The 24789-nt window shown below is 40.2% G+C and overlaps 1 protein-coding gene across 15 annotated transcripts in view; it reads left to right on the top strand.

The window, feature by feature from the left end:
* CTNNA3 (catenin alpha 3) overlaps window positions 1-24789 on the top strand; it is a 452565-nt gene that overhangs the window by 322753 nt on the left and 105023 nt on the right. For 14 of the 15 annotated variants that reach the window (XM_064145224.1, XM_064145225.1, XM_064145223.1 and 11 more), the window contains one exon: window positions 12670-12870. In XM_064145224.1, the coding sequence (XP_064001294.1) occupies window positions 12670-12870 (201 nt within the window). Of the gene's footprint in view, window positions 1-12669; window positions 12871-23467; window positions 23541-24789 lie in introns of those variants that run through there. The other variant, XM_064145230.1, reaches the window with a different exon arrangement.

Raw genomic sequence — 24789 nt, 5'->3', positions numbered from 1 at the left:
GAAAGCTTAAGTAGCAGTGATGGAGCCCCTTCATTAGGCCCTGGAGAGGCCACAGCTTGAGTTCTGCATTCAATTCTGGGCACCACAGAGTATGAAAGATATTGAGGTCTGGGAGTGTGTCCAGAGAAGAGCTACAAGACTGATGAGGAGTTTGGAGGACATCACAGGAGAAGTAGGTGAAGGAGCTGGGGTTGCTTAGTCTGGAGAATGTTGTTTAGTGTTGAGAAGACTGAGGGGAGATCTTATTGCTCTTCACAATTACCTGAAAAGGAGGTTGGAGTGCAGCTGGTGTTGATCTCTTCTCACAAGCAACCAGTATAGGGTGAGAGGAAATGGGTTTAAGTTATGTCAGGAGAAGTTTAGACTGGACATTAGTATAAACTTCTTTGAGAGAGTGGTGAGGTGTTGGAACAGGCTACTGAGGGAGGTGGTGGAGTCACCATCCCTGGAGATATTCAAGAAGCATGTAGATGTGGTGCTTCAGGACATGGTTTAGTGGTCATGGCAGTTGGGTTATGTTTGGACTTGATGATCTGAAAGGTCTTTTCCAACCTTAATGATCCTATGATTCTATATCAATAAGTCTGAAAAAGTAAACATTTATATATTCAGTCTAAACCATATGTAGAGTTACTTTAAGCTTTGATAGAACCTTTTGGCACATTAATTTGTGTCATCTCGTGTCACACTTGTTCTTAAGTGATCTGCTGAGCAGCTGTTTCATGGCAGTGTTACCTACCTACTTTGGGAAGATTTAAAATTATTTTTAATAACTAACTCATGTACCAAGATGTAATTATTAAGACTAATTATAAGGAGAAGTACAAGTCACTCTAGGTGTACTCCTTGGTGTATTAGGACCATTACTGTGTTCTCAGGGAGTCAACATTCATATACTGCTCAGACTAAATAGAAAAGTTAAATGTGTAATGGAAGATGATATCTAAGGGTTTTGGAAATTACTTGGTAATTGGGAAAAATGATGTGGGTTGGGTCTTTGTGTCATGTTTAAGAAGAAAGGAATATGAGAATAGATTTGTAATGGATCTAGTTCTTTTCTACAGAAAATGCTACCCTATAGCACAAGAAAGTGTGGGCATATTAGGGGTGAAATATTTTCTAATATATTTCAGTCGAAATTGATACTATGCTGTCAGAATATCACATATCCACCACATCTGAATTGCATGACAGAGTTTGCAGTCCTGACTGCGTCTTCCAGCAGCGTGCTCTTGCAACCCAGAAGGCAAATTGTATCACTGACTGTATCAGGAATGTGGCCAGGAGGTTGAGAGGTGATTTTTGCCTCTTTGCTCTGGTAAGACCCCACCTTGAATGCTGCATCCGGCTCTAGGGTCCCCATCATAAGAAGGACACAGAGCTGTTGGAGTGAGTCCAGAGGAGGGACACAAAGACAATCCAAGGGCTGGAACACCTCTGCTATGAGAACAGGCTGAGGGAGGGGAGGTTGTTTAGCCTAGAGAAGACTCAAAGATTACAGAGGGATCTTAAAGCTGCCTTGCAATACTTGAAAGGATCCTACAGGAAGGTTGCAGAGGGACCTTTTGTAAGATTGTCGAATAACAGGGCAAGGGGGAATGGTTTGAGGCAGAGGTAGAGTAGGTTTAGACTGGATTTTGAGATGCTCTTCAGTACAAGAGTGGTGAGACTCTGGAATGGGCTTCCCAGGGAGGCTATGGATCATTCCTACCTGGGGGTCTTCAAGGTTGTCCTTGATGGGATGAGGCCTTGAGCAGCTGAGTCTAGCTGAGAGGTTTCCCTTTCCATGACCAAGAGGTTGGAGTAGATAATCTCTAAGGTCTCTTTCAACCTCATTATTCTAGCATTCTCATTGATTCCTAAGTCTACTGTTTTCTACTATTGTGCATTTCCACTAAAAATATTCCTACTGCTTTCTCTTCCCACTACAAAATCTTCAAAATTATTCCTTTCAAAATTTGTCTTCTAAAACTTCTAGAATCTCCTCCCTCCCTATATTCCCATTCTCATTATAAAAAACCCAACAAAACAAACAAAACCCAAAAAAACCCAACCCCAAAACCCAAACAACAAACAAATCAAAAAACCCTTCTGCAATATTCTTATGTGCAGCTAAAACTGTTAAATTTTAATGCACTGTCAGCTAATTTTGTGGAGCAACTTGCAAACAGAAACAGTGTCTGACATCTCTGCACTTTTTCCACATGCACTTTATTCTGTTGTTTTTATTTAATGATTTAGGAATGTATGTTAGCATTCCACCTTGCTCAACAACTACACTAAGTCTGCATTAAGGAAGGTGCTAATCTGAGGTTGCTGCAGTTCAGGTAGTTCTCTAGCAGAACTTTTAAAGCTTTGCTGGTCACTTGTTTTTTTGCCAAAACACACAGTCGTGCTTAAGTAGTGGACAGAGGGTTAGATGTAAATTGTGCTGACCAGGATACTACATTATTTTGTTATCTTAGGGGGTTTATTTATTGCCTCTGGATTAAGTCATTCTCTTATGCTTTTTATTCTTTTTTTAAATTTTAAAAGTCTGTACATGACCACCAACTGTTGCCTTAGATGAGCAAGAAATAATTTTCACTGCAGAAAGAGCTTACTTAGAGATCACCCAGTAGATCTTAAGGAGCATCACATACTTCCTATCTGTATCTCATAGCAAATATTTACATATCTTTTAGGAAGAGTGAGGACTGTTGAAACTTTGCTACTTTAGATATTAACAGTGATTTTGCTACCGTAGTACTACAACAAAGTTCCATGAACTTATCAAAACCATGGATAGTACTGTTAGGGCTGTTCACTTCGAATCATGCATCATTGCAGCTACAGAACTAATTGGGTGTTCGTGCATTTCTCTGTGTGATTGAATTACTGTGAGTAAATATCTCTCACCTCTCTTCTAATTACTCTCAGTATATTGTAGTTGGACTTTACCTGTGTCATAGTTGAGCAGATGTGTATTACATGAACCCAGGACTAAGCTTTAGAGAAATAGGATAGGCTTGGGTCTTTTTGTTCTGGAGGAAGTGGAAGCTTTTGTTCTGGTGCCTGTTGAACTATTGTGTAAACGGCAGTCACAGAAGAAACATTTTCATGTTCTAGAACACAAAAGGCAGTCTGAAGTTTCTTATTAATGCTTTCTGTTTAAAAAAACACAAACCCTCAACCAAACAAAAACCCTTCCCCAAGCTCTCAGAAAACAGCTATAGATGGGGAACATACTTTTTCCTGCTTACAAAGGAAAACATTATTATGTACATTAGGAGAGCTAAGGTGCTCAGTGGTTCTTGTAACATTGCTACATCTTCTCTTATGTTAAAAACCTGCACTTGGTGGATAGTACAATGAATCCTAAAGGCAGGCCTCAGTCTGTAAGAATTTGGCATTAGATTTTCAATTTTGTTTACAAATTGCTTTGGACACTTAGAGTCATTAAGATGCAGTCTGGACAGCCGAAGTCACCTTAAATGAGCTGCAAAATATACTGTAAATTCTTGGGCAAGGAGTAAGGGAGTCATTCAGATTTCTGGCTTGCTTATCTCTCTTGATATAATTAGTTTCCCACCAGTGATTTAAAGTTCTGGTTCAATTTATTACTGCTTTTCCAGTCTATGTCCCATGTTTACAAATGAATGTGCCACACAGATTGCCAGTTACAGAATCACTGTTATCACAGCTATGGAGATTGTGGGGTGGGGGGGAGGGGAAACAGGTGATGTTCAGAGACCTAAGATTAGATGTAATGTTTCCATGCTTGCTTTTTGGCACCTGCAATAGTGAAATACCATGCCATGCTTTTTGAAAGAGACTAGATGTGAAAATCTAAGTAGACATGCATGCAGTTAATTATGGTAAAACAATATTCAGAGGGGAAGGTAAATTGCACAGAGGGTTTCAATGCCATTTGCCTCAATTTTGTTTGGGCCAGCTCGACCGTGTCTTCAGCCATCAGTTTAGTGACCCATCTGAAAGTTCTGTCAAAGCCCTTGTACAACTTTTCCCTTGATAGACATATCCTCTTCCACAGCTTAGAGGTATGTGTTGTGAAGAGGTAGGGTTTTTTTAATTGGAGTCCTACTGTTTACTGAAGTGGATGATTTTAGATGGGAGTAAGGACAAGAACTACTGACAGAAGGCAAATTACATCCCGGGCTTAGAAGGGCTGTGGTTAGTAGGTCAAGAGAGGTTCCCCTTTCTCTCTAGTCTGCCCTGGTAAGGTTGCGTCTGAAATAATGTGTCCAGTTCTGGGTCATTCAGTCCAAGTATCTCAGGGAACTGCTTGAAAGAGTCCAGCGCAGAGCCACAAAGGTGCTGAAGGGAGTGGAACATAGCCTTATGAGCAAAGGCTGAGGGAGCTAGGTCTCTTTGGCTTGAAAGAGAGGCAGAGGGGTGCCCTCATTTGTGTTTAAAAAGATGTGAAGGGTGAGTGGCAGAAGGGCAGAGCCAGGCTTTTCTCAGGGATGTGCAGTGACAGGACAAGGGGCAGTGGGTGCAAGCTGAAGCACAGGAGGTTCCATGTGAACCGAAGGAAAAGCTTTTTCCCTGTGAGGGTGACAGAGCTCTGGAGCAGGTTGTCCAGACTGGTTGTAGGGTCTCCTCCTCTGGAGACATTCAGAACTTGCCTGGATGTGTTCCTGTGTGACCTGCTGAGGGTGATCCTTCTTGATACCCCTGGAGGGCCCTTCTGTTGTCAATTAAAGACAAATTGTCCTATCACAGAGATAGAAGTCCTCCAGGGACCAGAAAGTCTCAGGGGACAGACAGGATACTGTAAACTGTTACTCTGTTTTCCTTTCCTGTATCTCCCTGTGTAACCTGACAGCACAACCAGTGCTGCTCTTCTCTCCCCTCTTTCTGCTTCCGATGCCTGTGGCTGATGTCTCTGCTTTGCGGGGGCGGTTGCGGCCTTGGCTGGCAAGGTCATTTCTGCTGCACGATTTTGGCCTGTCCTGGGGAGCAAGGCAGGACAGGGCATTCAGGCCTGGTCAGGGCCTGGTGTGTCCAGCCTGGGGGTGCCATTGAGGCCTGGCAGGCCTGTCTTTGGGGGTCAGGGGCAGTTCATCCTGCTCCTGGGCCTGCTGAGACTGAAGGTAAGGGGAGGTTTTGGAAGGCTTTGGAAGGTTTGGGCCTGGTAGGCCCAGGTGATGAACTGGGCCTTATTTGTGTATCAGTTCCTTTTCCCTGCATACCTTCTGTGTTTCTGTATGACCTTGTAAATGGCATTCACAGTTAACCCCCAGTTCTGTGCCAGTGTGGTTATCTTACTCCCCTGGGGGCGAGATACTCTTCTGTCCTCTTGTCCCAGGCTGTTCATGACTCAAAATCAGGACAGCTTCCAGCTCCTAACATTCTGTGATTCTGTGATTTAGGGACGATTTTTACTATACACATTAATTTGAGTCTGTTGAATGGGGTCCCTTTTTTTGACTGGTCACTTGGTATTACCACAGTATTATCAGGGTTGGAAGAGACCTCACAGATCATCAAGTCCAACCCTTTACCACAGAGCTCAAGGCTAGACCATGGCACCAAGTGCCACGTCCAATCCTGCCTTGAACAGCTCCAGGGATGGCAAATCCACCACCTCCCCGGGCAGCCCATTCCAGTGTCCAATGACTCTCTCAGTGAAGAACTTTCTCCTCACCTCGAGCCTAAATCTCCCCTGGCGCAGCTGTCCTCACTTCTTTCTTGTCAAGTTCAGATACCTGAAATTAATTCTCTAATCCAGATTTCTGTGCCTTAGTCATGGAAACATTTTAGTGGTGAGCTTGCAGAGCTGTGAAGGATAAGAGCAAATTAGGTGTGTGAAGTCATTCAGTAAGCAGGCTGGACTTAGGAGCTAAGTGCTGGCAGTTCAGCAGGAGACTTTCTCATTTGGGTTATTTAAAATTTCCATCCACAAACTAAAATTTTCTGCTGAATTGTTGCTTGATTTCAGTAAGTTGTTGCTGAGACCTAGCTATCAGTCAGATTCATTTCTGATTACAAGCTTTACAAACTTCTGGCATCTTCTTACAGTGTGTTGAAGGCTGACACGTTTGGCATTCACCCTGTATGCGATCTGGCTGAGTTCAGATTTGGCAGCCTCTGGAGCATGGTCCAAGATACATGGGTTTGATGCAGACGGGGATTAATTTTTTGTGTGTTTATTTCCTAACAGCTTGGTTGCTAATAGCTTTCCAGCTGCAGCTGTGGCAGTAGCTTTTAATGGTTTTGAGTAATTTTGCTGGAATTGATTTGCTTACTTTTTGTAATGAGGCCTACTGGAAACACACACAAGTGTTCAAAAAATGTTACCGAAATAAGCATAACCAAATGATAAAGGAAGATTTCAGATCAGTGGCACTGAGAGTTTAAAGTGACACTGCTACGGTACATGATGCCAATGCTTCTGTTTCTAGAATATGATACAGAATCATAGTCTAGCAAAGCAGATTATTTTGTGTTGTGGTTTGGAAACTTCTGGTGTATGCTTTCATAGCTGAAATTTTGCCAGCCAGGCTATTGCGCAGCATGTCAACCCCCTGTTCTGTTCGAAAATGAAACCTGATAAAACAGATGCAAGATGGCCAAAAGCTAATGATTGAATGTGATAGATTCCCTTAAAATCTCCTCTTGGGAACTTGATATCAAGCTGTAGGTCATGAGTGAAATTTCATGATTATTGAAAGCTACTCTTAGGAACCTCCAGCATTTGGGGCCTGTTACCCATAAAAATGAAAATTTTTAACAATCAGGAAAAAAAACCCTGCAAAATCAAGGAGTTTACCTAGTCAAAATAATGGGTTGCACAAAATCTAACATACCCATCCAAAGTTTTGTTCTCAGGGAGTTTAGCAGATGTTTAAAATTTGGTCTCAGAAATGTCCTGTGTTTAATGGTGTAAAAACTTTAAACAAACAAACTCCCAAACCTTCACCCCTTCAAGCCCCACAAAATGACCAAACTAAACAGCACTCCTCCTTCCCCCCCCACTAGAATGATACCGGAAAAACTTCACTAATGAAAAGGCAGTATTTCTTTCTTCAAGTTTGACACTTTGAGAGGTAAAGATTTTCAACAGTGTGATTCACAGATGCGTAGAATCCTTCCACCAGGAAAATGAACAAATTTATGACGGCTTACAATGTATCATTTTTTTGAAGGGAGACTTTGGATTTTTCCACCCCAAATTAACTCTTGTCAAGTAAATGTTTTCCATCTGTTATGGTTTGTCCTGTACTGTGGATTGGCTATTGTGCAAACCAGAATTATTAGGTGTTCATCAGATGTTCACTACACCAAATATAAAACAGTTACAAGAGAATATTTTCTTCAAGTCAGTATTTTCACCTGAACAATTTAAAGTGGCAGATGGCTGTTACCTTTTGACACTATTTTATGGACAGAAATTAAATAGCTACCATTTAACATAATATGGTCTGGTTTGTTGCACACATTATAAAACAACTGATGCAAAAGGTTTCCAATTTTACATCACCAATCTAGCAAAAGGAAATAAGGAAGTAGATGATAAATTTTCATGTTTGTTCATTCTCCCTGCCCTCCCTACATTAAATCTTTTGAAGGTGATCAATTCATGGAATTCTGCAGCTGTTTCAAAACCAGACACTGAGTATTCCTTAGTAATTGCAAATTTCTTTTATGCTGTGTGGTCCAAAATAGAAAGATTTCCAACTCATCATTCTACAGCATGTACTGTGAAATTATTAACTGGGATATCTGCTATGCATTGATTTTTAGGGTATATACTGTGAACTGTTTCCCTGTAATCTGGATAGATATTTAATTGTTCAAAAGGATTTAATTTCCAATGAGATAAGACTGGAGCTAAATTAAAAACTCAGTGTAATTCCTGACATAACTAATTCCTTTAGATAATCTGTTACTTTTGTCGTTTTAAACTCAAGGATTTATGATTTATCAAGGCCTTCCTGAGTTGTTTTAGATATATTTTCATGATGTTAGATAATATTTTAACTAGATTTGGATTTTTTGAATGCAGAATTTTAGAAGCAACAATAAATTTTCCATTTCCCAGCCACAGAAGGGCAGCAAACAAATTTATTTATGCTCTGTTAAGGCCAACTCATATTTCACCTAAGGCAATAAAACTGCAAACTTCAGCTTTTCTCTTTTGGCAGAGCAAATGAAATGGAAAATTGAATCTCTACTTTTGTAGCACTGAGAATACAACTTTTTTTAGAAAAAATATTTTTAAAAAAATAAATCATTTGTATCCTCTATCTGCTTTAATTCGTCAGCTGTGGAAGCAGTTCTGCCTTTAAAAGGGGCAAGTGAAGCACAAAAGAGCAAAGAAACGTTTGTGGAGCATTCTGTGTATGACACAGTCTTCTGCCCATATGCTGAATGAGAGTCCTCTTTTGTAGCTATGAGTTGTTCCCCAGACAGTTCTAGCAGAGTGCTGGGATGTTGATGGGAATGAAGAAACAAAAGAAGAAAAACCACCCAACTTCCAAAGAAAAGTCTCTCCCCTTTTGTAGTTCATCTACTGGAAAAAGAAGCCTTTTGGAATTTTTACCTGAGGTTTGTAAAGATGACAGAAAGGAAAACTGTCTCCTGAGGTGGGAATGTTCTATGTATTTTATGACTTAAGTACCAAATACTAAGGAAAATGCGGTGTGATTTCATAAGGCAAATATTCTCTATTAGTCAGTAGCTAAAAGAAAGAGTGAAAAGTAATTATTACATCTAAGATAGCAAACCGAGACAGAAGGTCTTAAGTTGAAGCTGACAGTTGGTGGCAAATGTTGTGAAAATTTTATTACTAAATCGGTGAAGGGCTTGTTGATGCTGAGAAGGCATTGCAGTAATTTGTGGAGCTTGGATAAATCAGCCTTAGCCCATGCTCTTTCTGCCTGGCAGCTCTTAACTGTTTTTTCCCTCGATATCACAGAATCATAAAATCATTCCAGCTGGAAGGGACCTCAAGGTCTACTGCACCCTACTGCTCACAGCTTGTCCCACAGTATTCAGACAGAAAGGAGCTTTTACCACATCTTTGTGCAGTTGTTCATTCTTCTGGTGAACCTCATTATGCTGACAGTGATTTTAATTTTTTTTCTTTTTAATTCTCTGACTCCTTCCCCCTGCTTTAGAGCCTCACATATTTAATTTTCACCGTTATCTCTCATCCACCAGACTCACACCTCAGAGAAGACATGAAGGAGCAATTAACCTGTTAATGCCGAGTTAAGGTTATCTGGCAGTGTTCTTCATGCATGCCTTGTTCACTAAAACCTAAATTTCTAAGAAATGGTGTAGGGTATGAGGGAAGTACACTGATTAACTCATGGCTTCTTGGATCTGTTTGGAAGCACTTACTGCATTAGGTCTAAACATATTGCTCTGATGGAGACACTTTTTGGAGTAGTTTAGCAAAGGTGGCTGTATAATGCAGCTTCATTGAAATACTGCTTGCTATGGAAGAGGAGGGGTGGGCTCTTGCCAGTCTCTACATTTGTGATCAGATATAAGAGCTGCACATGTACCATGAGAATGCTAACGCAAAAACCGTGGCATTGAAGGAACACTCTATTTGGAGTCTTGGGCTTATAGTCTGTCTAGCTTTCTCAGTTAAAATATATTTGGTTAATAAAACCAGAGAAGAAAGGATATATATTTCCCTGGATCTGAGTAATTATTTTTCTGCACTTCTTTATTGACTCTGAAATTTCTTCATTGATGTTGTGAGAGACTTCAAACATTAAGTGATTACCAGTGATTTATTTTTTTGAATAGTGACAAAGACACTGTCTTGTAGAATATAGATAATATATTAAAAGAGCCCCAAGTGCTACTAAAATCATAAGATTGCTATTGGAGATTTAGCCTTGAATATTCTCCAGACTTCAGTATGTTGCAAAAAGCTGGGAACAAAATGCAACTTCTGTTTTTTTTTTTTTAATCTGAATACAGAAGTGATAACAGGAAATTGTATACTGGGACTTATTGGTCTTGTTATCGTAGGTTTGGCACCAGAAACCCATAAATCTAAGTATGGATATTATTAATAATTCTTTGGTTTGAAATAGCTGTTTAGAATTCATGAAAACTGTGAGTCTTCAGGAGTATATCTTTTGCCAGACTGGATAGTGCCATTACTGGAAAACTTAGAATTCTTTTCTGAGTAGCGCTATAAGGTAATGTGTCCAGCTATTGCCCTATTCTGAAAGGGAGATTGCTTTTCATACACAGCTTCTTTGCTTCACATTTTATCTGTTATACCAACAGATGGTAGAAGATAGAAATAATTTTGTTCAGGCTAAACTATCACCGCATATGTTTCTACAGCTAATTTTATGGTTTAAGGCTTGCAGAAAAGTATGTTTTCATTTACGTCTTGTCTTCAGGAGACTAAACAAATAGAGCTTACTAATGTTTCTTCATATGCTGTATTACCTACATCTCTGATAATTCTTCTTCTTATCTTTTCTCTCTAATGTCTCCATTTGGTACAAAGTTTTCTTGAACTGAGCAGAGAAGCTCTAATATTGAAGTGCTTGGCCTTATCAGTGCCAAGTGCAGTGGAAGGGCGTCACCTATCTCTTTCTTCAGATGACATGCAAAGGAAGAATGTTTTGTCCAGAGACAGTCTGCATCATGGCTTTGTCAAAGATAGCTTTATTAGCCAATGATTAGCCAATGTGGCCAGTATGACTAATGCCAAGGTGGCCAAAGAAAAGTCAAAAGGTACAGCACACACCCCATACTAACTGCGACAGTGCCCGTGGCAGGCTGACCATTTCTTTAAACTTCTGTCAATGCAATTGGCTCTTATGCTAGGCACTAACTCATAACAAAGAGCTGCCACATCATTCACAAGGGAGGTGATTCTGCTCCTCTGCTCTGCTCTTGTGAGACCCCACCTGCATCCATTTGTGGGACCCCCAGTGTAAGATGAGCATTGAACTGCTGGAGTGGGTGCAGAGGAAGCCATGTACATGATCGGGGGTACCTTCCCTGTGAGGACAGACTGGGTGAGTTGAGGCTGTTCAGCCTGGAGAAAAAAAGGCCAGGGAGACCTTAGAACAGCCTTCCAGTACCTGAACAGGCCCTACAAGAAAACCAGGAAGGGATGTTTTTACAGGGGTTTGGAATGATAGGTTGAGAGGGAATGGATTGAAGCTCAAGGGGAAATTCAGACTGGAGGAGGTTAGGAAGACATTCTCTACAGAAAGCGTGGTGAGGCACTGGAACAGGTTATCCAGAGAGGTCATGAATGTTCCCTCCCTGGAGGTGTTTAAGGCCAAGCTGGATGAGGCCTTGAGCAACCTGATCTAGTGGAAGGTATTCCTGCCCATGTCAGAGGTACTGGAACTAGAAGATCTTTAAGGTCCGTTCCAAACAAAACCATTCTGTGAATCCTGATCTTCCTTTTCTGCTCTGAAAGTAGAATACTTGGATGACAATGAAAGCTTCACCTAATGCATTTTGTGCAGGAGAATAAAGCATCTGTAAGAAGGATAAAGGTTAGAACAATCTCTTCTGGATTGTGATCCATACTGATTTCTTTCCTTTTTGACTAGATATGCTATGGCAAATGTACAAGCTTGTTTGTGCCTTGGGAAAGTTAAATGAGATTTTCCTGATTATAAAGTACCTCATCTGAGAAGAGCGTCATAACGTATTGGGAAACTGCATGTTGGATATGGGTATTCAAAGTGTGGGAATGAGGTCATTTATGTTTACTGAGTGCACTTACTATTGTTTGTATGTTCTGTCATGCTGACAAGAGCTTGTGAGTTTTTGATGTAAGAGTGGCATTTGTCAAGTTCTCAACTGACCCCAGACATGTGACAATGCATGGGTGTTGCAAGAAAAGGTGTTGCATATCTTTTGTAATGTTGCATATATTTTCTAGTCTGAGGTGGATGGACTATATAAAGTTAATAAAATCCATGTCCATCTTTTTCTTCTTTGAAACACAGTGTCTGGAAGATCCACATCCTAATTTATATTCCCTGATGATGTTACGGGCTTCAATTATTAGATTCTAAAATGACTTAAAAGTAGTGGTACCAATTTGGAAGGAAGCAGCTAACTGAGACCTCAGTCCACAACATACACATCTAATTGCATTTCTCTTGAGCATCTGGCCTCAAGTTTGATTTTTCTTTGTCCATGAAAGTATTTGGTGTAACATCTCCTGGAAGGGTTTTGAAGCTGGGGCTTTTCATCATGTGTTCCACTCATGCAGTATTTCCATTAGGCCATGTGCCCTTTTGTTTATTTATTTACTTGAGATTGATATCACATGAGATAACCAACCAGTTATCTCTGTAATGGAAAACCATTCTTTTGACTGTAGATATCAGAGAGCCCTATCTTTACACAAGACTAATCCCTTTAGTTGTTATCTTTGCTAAACAGTAAAAAGACAAGGGATTCTTCACACAAAGGCCATTAAAGTGGAGGCTGCTCTACACACTTCTGTAATCATGTCTGCTAACACTTGGTAAACATTAAACCGAATGTAATGGTGACCTATGCTGCTTCGGTTTAAACATGACTATGGCATCAGAAATGGGTATTTGTTTGTCCTTTTTCCTGCATTTTGTCTATATCAGCCCCTCTGTCCTGTAGCAGTTCAACCTTTGTCAGCCTTGCACACATTCACAGGAACTGTTATCTTGTTTGCAGAAAGCCATATTCTTGAGGATGTAAACAAGTGCATCATTGCCCTGAGAGAGCAGAATATGGATGATTTAGATCGTGCAGCAGGTGCAATCCGAGGTCGTGCCTCAAGAGTGGCTCATATTGTTTCGGGTGAGATGGATAATTACGAGCCAGGGGCTTATACTGAAGGAGTGATGAAGAATGTCCAGTATTTGACCAAGAATGGTAAGTCTGATTTGTATGCTACATTCTCAGTTTCTTGAGTGGCATAAACTCTAATGCCACAGTTCAAGCAAATTCTGCAGTTCTCTTACCTAACTCACCAGTTGTGCACTAGTGATTCATGATATGGTCATGATATGGCCTGTTATCTAGTTATGATAACACCATGCAGTTCAATGGTTTTTTTTAAGTTATGAAAAACTTTTATTTGAGTTCTTAAATAAAGTAGCAGTGTTTGGAGACTTGTAACTGATGAGGCTGCTGATTTCCACTTGGGCACACTGGCCTCACCAATCTGTTCTAAGCAGATGAAAAGACAAACTCAGAGAAACAAGTTCATGATTTGTGTATGCTACAACTTTAAGGGCTTTTGAGCAGTGGTTAAATACCCCTGAATAGTTTCAATTTGCAAAGCAATTTTCTTACTTCAAAAAATGGTTAGTAGTGTCCATTTACCTTTTCCTGTGTTGGCATGTCCCCGTACTGACTGCAGGGATGCAACAGTACTATTCTATATATGTTTTCTTTCTTTTATAGCAGCTGTTTATGTAACTGGATTCTCTGGCCTGTCATAGTCTATACTTAATAAAAACAATTCTTCCTGGAGCTCTCAAGATTTCCATGTATTCAGTAGTTATAAATCTAATAGTCAGGCAGTGAAAAAATTGCTATTAAGAAACTTTCTGTCAAGTCTGAGAAATTCTCTAATATATGATCCAGCTTCATGAACTCCGAAGTCTAAATCCTAGCTGTCAGTCTAAACAAATTTCCACTATCTTACATTTGGCTGATACTTACTTTATTTTACTGAGAGAAAAGACAAGACTTTTGTTTCAGCTTTCTTAATCAGTTCAAATATGGCCATAACAGAACTGTCTTTTATCTGAACAAGACTGAACTGACATGGCGATGAAGTGGCAGAACAGTGAAAAGAGTTTAAATAACTTGCCAGTTTTTATCTTCTTTTTCTGACATTTTGATGAGAACATCTGAGAACTTTTGACATTGCCTTTTTTCCCCCCATAACTTCTGTAAGTACTACAACAAATACCAGGGGAAGCAGCACTCACAGGAAAACATAGTTTGATTCCCATGTAAAAGCTGAGCCCTTCTTTTTTTTTGAAAATGGTAGTGTTTAAACACATTAAGAGTTGACACTGATGTCTGTTCTGTTGCCTTGCTTTGACAGTAATATATAATGTACCTAAATCTGTCTATCTAGAAAAGACAGAAAGACCTAAAACTGTTTTTGGTTGGAATGTTTGCCAGTATCAAGGGACATCAAGCAGTGTCATCTCAAATGGTTTTGCAGTACTTCAAACCTAAGAATTCACTATCTTTCCATAATTCAACAGAAGTGGAAAGAAGAAATACACACTTTTCATTTCTGTCTGTGTTTATGTGATCTGCAATGAACAGACATCAAATCAAGCAAATATTTTTTGGCTGCTTCATTGTTTTGTTTCTCAAGCATGGAACTGTTTTTATGCTGCCATTTGCTTCTAAGTTAGGTTACACAAGTAACCTCTGGCAGTGCAGTGCATTCCTTATGCCCAGTGAAAGGGTAATGTGCTACTGAGGAGAAATTGTAGCAAACAGATCATAGAGTTAGTGAAAACAGAATTACAGAACAATAGTGTACACAGAAATTGCAGAGAAGTTTTTAAAAAGGCAGAGAGATGGGAGTCAGGAATGGGAAGGATACAAATTGTAGGTAATGGGATGGAGAAATCAGGCATAAAGAGAAAAAGATTTGCTGTTTGCAAAAAGAAAGGCTGAGGCTAAATTGTAGCCTGTATGTTGAGGTAGTTAATAAAGAAGGGAGGTTAAATTCTCTGCATTGTAGTGTATTTAAAAGAAGAGCATAAAATGAACAATTCAGCCTCTTCAACTGAAAGACATCTGATGTATCTGAGATGCTAAAGTGAGCCATTCAACAATAATATCATAATACTACTGTACAATGAGTGTTGAAAACTGGTGCTTAATTTCTTAGTTCAGGTTGTGTAGTCCTATTTAGATACAAGTTCCTGACAGCCAAGGGAATTTCTGCAACACCATGTGATAAAGTGTCACTTCTTCATTTTACCCCTTCCCTCTGCTTCAACAAAAGGATAAACCTTCAGCAAACTGATAATGAGGCTTTGTAAGTGTGATGGTTTGGGAGCTACCTGCCCCCCTACTCTTATGAAGTCACCCAGACTAGACTCAGACAGCTGTAAGTTAAGGAATGAAGCTTTATATTTCCTTTTCACAGCCTATAATCTAATTTTTCTCATTAAAATGTTCCAATTAGCCTCAAACTAGCACGGTAAGGGCCCCAGAACTGAAATGAGTTTTGCAGCCTTAATTCACACTCTATGCACTATGACACTGTTATTTGATCATACACAGTGTCATGGTTTGTGTCACTACTTTAGACATACGCTAAGGTCACGTAATAGAGGAGGCTGATGTCCATAAGATCAATTTGAAAAACAATAAAACAGAAAACTGCAGAAAAAGAGTATGTGATCTGATAGAATAGTTACAACTGAAACTGATGACACTAAAGGAATTTTCCAAACTCAGAGATTGTGTGCTGTCAGTACAGAGCTCTTCTATGATACTGTGTAAGGTCATGAGGCTACAGCTAATCATGGAGAGCAGGAATGCTTCTCGGCTCCTGGTCTGAGTGAGCACCATTCTGACTGTGTCTTGATTGTACATCAAAATGAGATGGGAACAGAGGATGTCCCATCTTGTTCTTGGGTTTCTATGAGAAGGCATGTTGGTATGTGGGTAGGAAAGAAGGCTGCAAAGCATTGTAGCCAAATTCCTACTCTAGATGATTGGAGGGCAGCATTGAGAATCACGCTGTGGAAATGTGTGCCTCAGGGTCTGTGTAAAACCTTTATGGACCACTGGAGAAAAGTGTTCCAAATTATGTGATCAGTGCAGGCAAGTGTTTGAAACAGCGTTTCCTGTCTTGATTTTACAAGTGCAAGGGCAGTACAGCTTGAGGCTGTATTCTGGTGTGGTTAAGACTGCAAATGTGACTACTGGTACCTCTGACATTTGTACTGTCTGGCAGTGTTGATTAGATTAAAATACACAGATCTTTGCACTCTGATAGGGTTTATGTGCTGTAGCATGAAGGCAAAATGAAACCTTTAGAAATACTGTCTATAAAAACCAAGGGAATTTGTACTTCAGAACTGGAAGAATACTATGTACTCTATTTTTAAACGTTGAAGTCCATTCTTATTTTACTGCCTGCCAGAATCTGCAGCAGTTACATTTAAGTAAACAATTTGTATTATGCCATATATCTGTTGATGCAGTAAAAGGTCTGTAGCTGTGGTAAATTTTGTCTGCTGTTTTGCTTCCATGTCTAAGCATAATAATATATGTATTTGTAAGTACACACATATATAAATCCTCTATTTGCATCTAATGATCTTGAAAAAAGCAAGGAAAAGGCTGGACACAAAGTTGGTGAGTGTTTTAACTGTGTTGAAGAACTAGTGGAAGTGTCCTTCTCTGAATCACTGGAGTTTTGAGTACTTGATTTTATTCCAGTAGTGCTAATGAATCACAGAATCACAGAATTAACCAAGTTGGAAAAGACCTCTAAAATCGTTGAGTCCAACCTGTCACCTAACCCTTCTAATTAACTAAACCGTGGCACTAAGTAAATTCACAGTAAATTCACAGTATCACCAAGGTTGGAAGAGACCTCACAGATCATCAAGTCCAACCCTTTACCACAGAGCTCAAGGCTAGACCATGACACCAAGTGCCACGTCCAACCTTGCCTTGAACAGCTCCAGGGACGGCGACTCCACCACCTCCCCGGGCAGCCCATTCCAGTGTCCAATGACTCTCTCAGTGAAGAACTTTCTCCTCACCTCAAGCCTAAATCTCCCCTGGCGCAGCCTGAGGCTGTGTCCTCTTGTTCTGGCACTGGCCACCTGAGAGAAGAGAGCAACCTCCTCCTGGCCACAACCTCCCCTCAGGTGGTTGTAGACAGCAATAAGGTCACCCCTGAGCCTCCTCTTCTCCAGGCTAAACAATCCCAGCTCCCTCAGCCTCTCCTCGTAGGGCTGTGCTCAAGGCCTCTCACCAGCCTCATCGCCCTTCTCTGGACACGCTCAAGCATCTCAGTGTCCTTCTTAAACTGGGGGGCCCAGACCTGGACACAGGGGTCAAGGTGTGGCCTAACCAGTGCTGAGTACAGGGGTAGAATGACTTTCCTAGTCCTGCTGGCCACACTATTCCTGATACAGGCCAGGATGCCATTGGCCTTCTTGGCCACCTGGGCACACTGCTGGCTCATGTTCAGTCAGCTGTCAACCTGTACCCCCAGGTCCCTCTCTGTCTGGCTGCTCTCCAGCCACTCTGTCCCCATTATGTAGTGCTGCCTGGGGTTGTTGTGGCCAAAATGCAGAACCTGGCACTTAGACTTGTTCAAACTCATGGACTGTGCCCATCTATCCAGCCTATCATGGTCCCTCTGCAGAGCTCTGCTACTCTCTAACAGACTGACCCATGCTCCTAACTTGGTGTCACCTGCAAACTTACTGATAGTGGACTCAATCCCCTCATCTAGATCATCAGTGAAGATATTAAACAGGACTATGCCCAGCACTGATCCCTGGGGCACACCATTAGTGAGTGGCCACCACCTAGATGTGGCATCACCACTCTCTGAGCCTGGCCATCCAGCCAGTTCTTATCCCAGGACAGAGTGCCCCTGTCCAAGCCATGGGCTGCCAGCTTGGCTAGGAGTTTGCTATGCCAGACTGTATTAAAGGCCTTGCTGAAATCCAGATAGACTACATCCGCAGCCTTCCCCATATCCACTGGGTGGGTTATGTGGTCACAAAAAGAGATCGGGTTGGTCAAACAGGAGCTGCCTCTCCTAAATCCATGCTGGCTGGGTCTTCTCTCCTGGCCATCATGTAGGTGCCCTGTGATTGCACTCAGGAGGATCTGTTTCATTATCTGGCATGGCACTGAGGTCAGGCTGACAAGTCCGTAATTTCCTGGGTCCTCTTTCCAACACTTCTTGTGGATAGGCACCACTCTGGCCAGCTTCCAGTCTCCAGGGACCTCTCCAGTGAGTCATGACTGTTGATAAATGACAGAGCAGCAGCTTGGCAAGCTCATCTGGCAGCTCTCTCATCACCCTGTGGTGGATCCCATCTGGTCCCATAGACTTGTGAGTATCCAAGAGGTTCAACAGGTCCCTAACTTCTGCTTCCTGCATTACCGGGGGCTATTCTGCTCCCTGACCCCACCTACCAGCTCAGGAGGCAGCTGCCCTGAGGACAGCCTGCCTTACTATTAAAAATTGAGGCAAAGAAGGCGTTAAGCACCTCTGCCTTTTCCTCATCGTTAGTTATGACATTCGCCTTCTTGTCCAATAAAGAGTGGAGGTTATCCTTGCCCCTCTTTTCATCATTAATATATTTATTAAAACATTTCTTGTTATCATTCACAGCAGTGACCAGGTTAAGGCATTGTCCACAGCTTCGAACAGCCAGAATTATGAAGTGTCTTGTAATTCGTGTAAGGACAGGGATTTACTCTTAAGTGTAGGGAATAGTAATGAAGTTGTATTGGGAATGAAACCCAAGTGTTACTGTTCTCAAATTCAAGGTGAATTGTAGTCATTGTTCTGAGGCAGATAACTGCTAGGACAGACAGTACTGTTCTCCCTTTGGAGTATGAAATAATACAAGAGTTTAATCTCCAAGACAGAACGGCGATAACAAATGTGTAGTTGAACATAGGTTTGAATTTTTTTTCCTCTTCTTCAGAAAATGTTTGTAAACCTGTATTCATAACTGTGAATTCCAGATTTGTCAATATCAGAGTGATGAAAATCTGATTTTTTTTACAAATCCTTTAAAAATACATCTGCCTGAATTGTGTAAGTCATTGGAAGTCATCAAAGCTGTTATCGATCTATTTCCACTCATAACCTGTGTGTAGTAATTGAACTGATTGGCAACAAGTAGTTTGAAATTCCTGCCTTTCTGATATGATATCAGCAACATAACTTGTAATACATAAAAGGGAGTTTTACTAAGTGAGAAATTGTCTGGGCAAGTACAGGTTTGGGTTTGAGACATTTCAAAGTGAGAGAATAACCTCATTATCTAAACAGTTCCCATGACTTAATCATGAGACTCTGTTACAGAATTAATACCAGATGTTACGAATGTTAATTTCTGTATGAGTATAAAATATTATTTATTAATATTAAAACTTGGGAAAATCGAATACAAATCATTTGGATTCTCGGTCGACAGTATGTAATTGCACAGAGACTATTTATAAACACAGAATTAAACAGTTTAAACAATCAGAACTTGGAAAATATCAGTGTGAAACCAGGAGAAATTCTAACTATGCTTATGGAGCCTTAACGTTAACTCCAGCACATGTAATCATGAAACATTGATTCCTAAGTAAGTTTCCTGTACAAAGATGCTTCCAATTATGATCCTGAGGGTAAAAATACAAATTACATTTCAGGGAGAGGGAAAGAGAGGAGAACTGAGTTGCTGTAAGCTGCTGCTACAAGCTGTAGAAATGTGGCCACTGTTGAACAATGCTTTCTGCAGGCAGGGACACAATGAAAACAATCTGCTAATGGGCGTCAGCATGGCTGGAAGAGATGCTGTGGGGAAGGTGCATTTTCAAATCGTACCCCTGTTAAATACACCTTTTGAAAATCAAACTGATGAATAGGCACATGCATCACTTGTTTTGTCCAATGAATTAAAAGTTGAGGGCTGCACAACACACCCAACACTTGGTGCTGGCTGCTAGTCCTCAGCGCAGCTTTGCTGAAGCCAATCCTCGTTGTTTAGTCTGCTCTCAACTTGACTCTTGTACCCTAGCACACCTGAGGAGGAGAGCAGTGCCAAATCCAGTCTGGCAAGATTTTTGCCCTGCCAGAACAGACTCAAGAATGTTTAACTGTTATATGATGATAATTCTTTTATATAGCAAGGGAGGGTACCAAGGAGAATTGGTGGCCCCATTAGCTGCATGACAGTTGTGTAGGCCTATTACTTCTAATTAAAGAGTTTTCCTCAAGTTTCTAGCATATATGCACAGCCAGTTTGTACATTTTGTTCTTGTGTCAATGTGAACAACTCTTCTGCCTCCACTTGCATTAAAAACACTTGGCCCCAGTGGGCCAAGCATATTAAACCTTTAGATCTATTCTGGAGAATATTTACATTTAAAACCTTCCCAAATTTCAATTACATTTCTTCTGAAGTCCTTTCCTTTGATTTTTGTCCTGAATGTCATCGTGTTCTTCCAGACCCAACTGTCTTCCATACTGACAACATGTTTTAACATATTCTTTGCTAATGTCACTGATGGATTTATTTATTTGTTTATTTATTTATTGGCCCAAAAATTGTTACTTTGTCCACCTTTGGTGGTATTCTCTCCTTTTCTAGCCCTTTTGGTGTAATTAGACCGTATAGCTCCATACTTATACTGATCTGTTCAACCTGAAACAGAGCTTTCCTGCATGGTATTTCATTAAATGTTTCTGCAGGATGGATTAAATCTATTGCATTACTTTTCTCTGGGAAAAGGTATTTTATCTTAGCAATAAAAGGCAGTGTTACCTGATACAATCTTCCTTCCATCTTCTGCTTTTAATTTAGATTTTCCATTTCTTGTATGCTGATGTGCACAAGCTAAATGGCTTTGTATTTTCCTAGAGACTTCACTTGCCTTTCTCAGATGCAGTTTGCAGACTTATTGCAGTAGCTTATACAAAGTGACTGACAGTTTCTTTTGTCCGTTGAGCCTTTACTATAAGAATTCTCTCTTTTCTCTCTCAGAAAAAGACACCCACCAAGGAGGAAACATAAGACTTTATGGTCTGTTTTCTCCTACCACTCTGACATTGATACTTACTTTGTCTTCTTTTGGTGTGCCATTCACATCAAAATGGGGAGAGAGAAGCACCTCCAGAGACTTCATTGACTTATCCTGAGGTCTTGAGCAGCCGAATCTAGTTGAGCAATGCCCCTGCCCATGGTGAGGAGGTTGGAACAGATGATCTCTGAGGTCCTGTCCAGCCTAAGCCATTCTATCCTAAGATACATACTCAGATTAGATAGGATGAACCAGTTGTTGAAGCTTTGTACAACTTCTCACAGTATGAAAGATACCAATATTACCAACTTAATGCTAGTTGATGTATTTAGAGGTAACAAAAATGAAGTGGATGAATCTCACTCGTTCAGTGGTGCATGCAAAACCAAAAATCATTAATTTAAAAGGACAAGAGGTTTTAAAGAAAACCCATTCTGCTTACCATTCATCCAAATGAGATTTACAGTTAATGCTATTTGTATCTATTTAGTATTCAGAAGATTTTATCTTTGCTTGTGAAGGCCGAAGACTTTAAAAAATTAGTGCCTTTTCACTGTAAAATCTTAAAAACAAATTAAAAAAATCCCCAGAACATGATGGAAAAACTGAAGTGGGACTTGAATCTACAAGCTTATGCAGTTGGTGAACTTGTGAAATTGCTGTATGACTGAAACAAGGAACAGTCTGAAAGAAACTGTTCAACACAGAATTATTTTCAGAGCTAAGAGAAAAAAATACTGACTAATAAAAACGCTGAGGTTGTTTGCAGGACTTATCCTAAAACATTTTTTTGTTTGTTTATAATTGCATAATGATTGCAAGGCTATAGCTTAAGCAACAACATCTCATTCTTGTGACTCTTATTCAGTTGCAAAGTCAATAACCTCGATTTGGTGAAGTTTTCTTCCCCTTCTGGCTTTTCTTCCCCTTAAAGCTCTGTTCTAATCCTTGAGTGAAACTATGTTAAAAATGTTAGCTTTAAAAAAATGTGAGATTTTGATCAGGTGTGAAGAATGTTGAGAAAAATAGGGGAAAATGTTATCACATAAAAAAAATGACCCTGAACCTAATGCCATTTCTTTCTGGCAATCTTTTTTTTTTGTACCTCAGAAATAGCACTTGTTCACTCTTAATAGCAGTCATGTCCTTGTTGATTAGAAACACCACGTGGGAGGTGAGATGCCTTTACATGTTTGCTTGCAACAAAATGCTGTTTCAGTTAGTGATCATCCAGGGTGGCGGGCAGAAACTTCTCTTCAGTGTACTGTTTGCACAGGCTTTGCTTTGTAAAAGCTTCAGAGTGCCCTGTCTACAGTGACTGTGTCCTTCAGCACACAGTCTCCAAAAACTTTTCCTCCTTATCAAGACAGAAGTTAGTGAGAGTGGCATTAAAGACAAAGCATTAAAATAAAAGAAATTTGTGGGTTTGGCTAAATTTATAATTTATAGTTTTCAAGTTAGTTTTTCTATTTTTAGGTTGTTAGGATCATTTTCCTAGACTAGCATGTTAGAGATATTTCTATTACTATCACTATAATGGATTTGACATGCATGCATGCATGCTCTTGCTCCAGCTAGTTACATGTGAAGAGAGGAGAGAGTCTTTGTTTTTTGAATTTCCACCAGGCCTTAATAAAATAATTGGTTTATTCCTGTAGGGCAGGTGAGGAGAGGATGTGGTGTTGGATGTATTCCCCCAGTCAGTATAATACATCTGTATCTCTGTGTGTTCCAGGATACAGTTTTGGGTTGTTTTTTTTTCATTTGTTTGGTTATTTGGGGAGTGGGGGCAGTGATATTTGATGGGTGTTTTTGCCATTGGGTTGGTTGAGTTTGTTTATTTTTGTCTTGTGGTTGGTTGGTTGTTTGGGTTTGCATTTCTAAAATTGCCTTTCTGCATTTATCATATATGACACTTTGTGATAAATCTTCACTACTTCTTCTCACTTGAGGCTAGTTTAAAAAAATGCTTCTCACTTTTCAGTGTGTATGTAACCTTTATGTATCTCTTGTAATATATTTTTCTTCTTCAGGTATAGAGTCACTCTCCTAGTCTTGTTTAATAAAGTCAATTCACAGTGTCAGTTTTCCTTAGGCCAACAAGAACATGAGTGAAGTAGTAACTGCTTTTTGTACTATGTTTTTTTAACCGAAGCAGACCTTCTAATTTGGATCATTTTTTTTCTGTGTACCCATATCAAGACAATTACCTTAATTTCAGCTGTGACATTTTTGCACAAGATCTTAAGTGCCTTCACCTCTGTAATGTTAGGGATCTTTCATTTGCAGTTCTGTAGTCTGCCTTTCACGTCTAACTCTGTAGCCTTTTAATTTACTCTGAGTGTCTTTTCCGTAGCCTCTGGCAGTGGTTTTTCCATTACTGTTGTCATTAAGCTTTTCTTGTGGTCTTGCACCTGTGAACCCCGACACTGTTGTTATATGACAAGTATGCTTTGCCTGTTGCATTTGTCTGTGATTAACCTCCTGTGTCTTAGAAGTCAGTTTAACAATTATTTACTTTGCCATTCAGTATTCAGAGTCCTTTTGTCCTGTTGTCTTTTAGGATGGTGTAATGCATTTGGAGATGACATCTGCTTTGCAGCAGTCAAAGTTTTTTCTGTTTCAAAAATCTTGAAGTAGGAACATTTTATTTCTTAACTGGGCAGCATTACCTTTTTCTCATGCATCTTGTGCTTTTTCTTAGGCATTCAAGGCAAGGGTTGACAGGGCCCTGGGTGACCTGGTCTAGTGGGGATGTCCCTGCTGACTGCAGGGGGGCTGGACTAGATGACCCCTAGAGGTCCGTTCCGGCCCAGACCCTTCTATGATTCTATGGTCTTGGGCCAGTTAGTCAGACATGTCTACTCTCAGCATGAATCCAATGTAACTAAAGATATCTTTATACATAAAGAAGTGTTGTTAACTAGTTTTTCAGCTTTAATTACCTCTAAGTTTTTTGTAGTTATTTTTTGTTTGATTCCTCTAACCTGTCTCCAAAAGCTTTTTGTAGTTTTCATTTTTGCATGGAATACATTGTTTTAGTGTTGTATAATAAAATCTGTAGTTGTCATACTATACTACATTATAATCATAAAATTGCATGGTCTCACCCCAGTAGTATTTCCAGACACATACAGCTAATCATTCCAAAGTCTGCTCTACTTAAACTTTCCATAGTGTTTCACACTGCTTCCTTTCTGGTGACCATACCTTTAGGTCTCTGTGGTTCCATCCTTAGTCACTATGAACTGTTAGTTTTGCTTTATAAAGTAACATAACCTGTATCCAGAGAACCAGAACAGTCATCTGATTTGTTAAAGATATTCAAGACCATAAAATAATGAAATAGTTGATAAACATGAAATAAAAGGAAAATTATGTTTGTAGATGTTTGCCAGAAAACAGGAATCAGGTTTATTTATTTGGGAAGACAAACTGATCTGGTATGAAATGGAGATGAACATTTAAAACGCTGTCATCATGTTGAATTGAGAAGTGTGCAGAATGCACCCCAAAACTGATTCAGTACAGAGCTGTTTGACAAGACACCTGCAAGGTCAAGCCATAATAACAATAATGACTGAGTTTATGATGGTAATACAGGTACAAATAGAAACAAGGATTTCACAGAATGGCTTAGGTTGGAAGGGACCTTAGAGATACCTACTCCAGCCTCCCTGCCATGGGCAGGAACACCTTTCAACTAGACTTGGCTGCTCAAAGCCTCATTCAACATGGCCTTGAACACCCCCATGGAGGAGGCATCCACATCCTCCCTGGACAACCCATTCCAGAGTCTCACCACCCTCATACTGAAGCACTTTTTCGTAAGATCTTGTCTAAACCTACTCTTCCTCACCTTAAAACCATTTCCCTTTGTTGTGTTACCAGACACCCTTCTGAAAAGTACCTCTGCAGCCTTCCTGAAGGATCCATTCATGTACTGGAAGGAAACTCTATGGTCATACTCTCCCCAGCCCCCTGCCCCCCTCCCCTTGTCCTGAGTCTTCTCTTCTCTAGGCTGAA

The sequence above is a fragment of the Pogoniulus pusillus genome, chromosome 6 (genome assembly GCF_015220805.1).
Source record: "Pogoniulus pusillus isolate bPogPus1 chromosome 6, bPogPus1.pri, whole genome shotgun sequence".
NCBI classification, from domain to species: domain Eukaryota; kingdom Metazoa; phylum Chordata; class Aves; order Piciformes; family Lybiidae; genus Pogoniulus; species Pogoniulus pusillus.
This window is presented reverse-complemented; position numbering and strand designations above follow the sequence as displayed.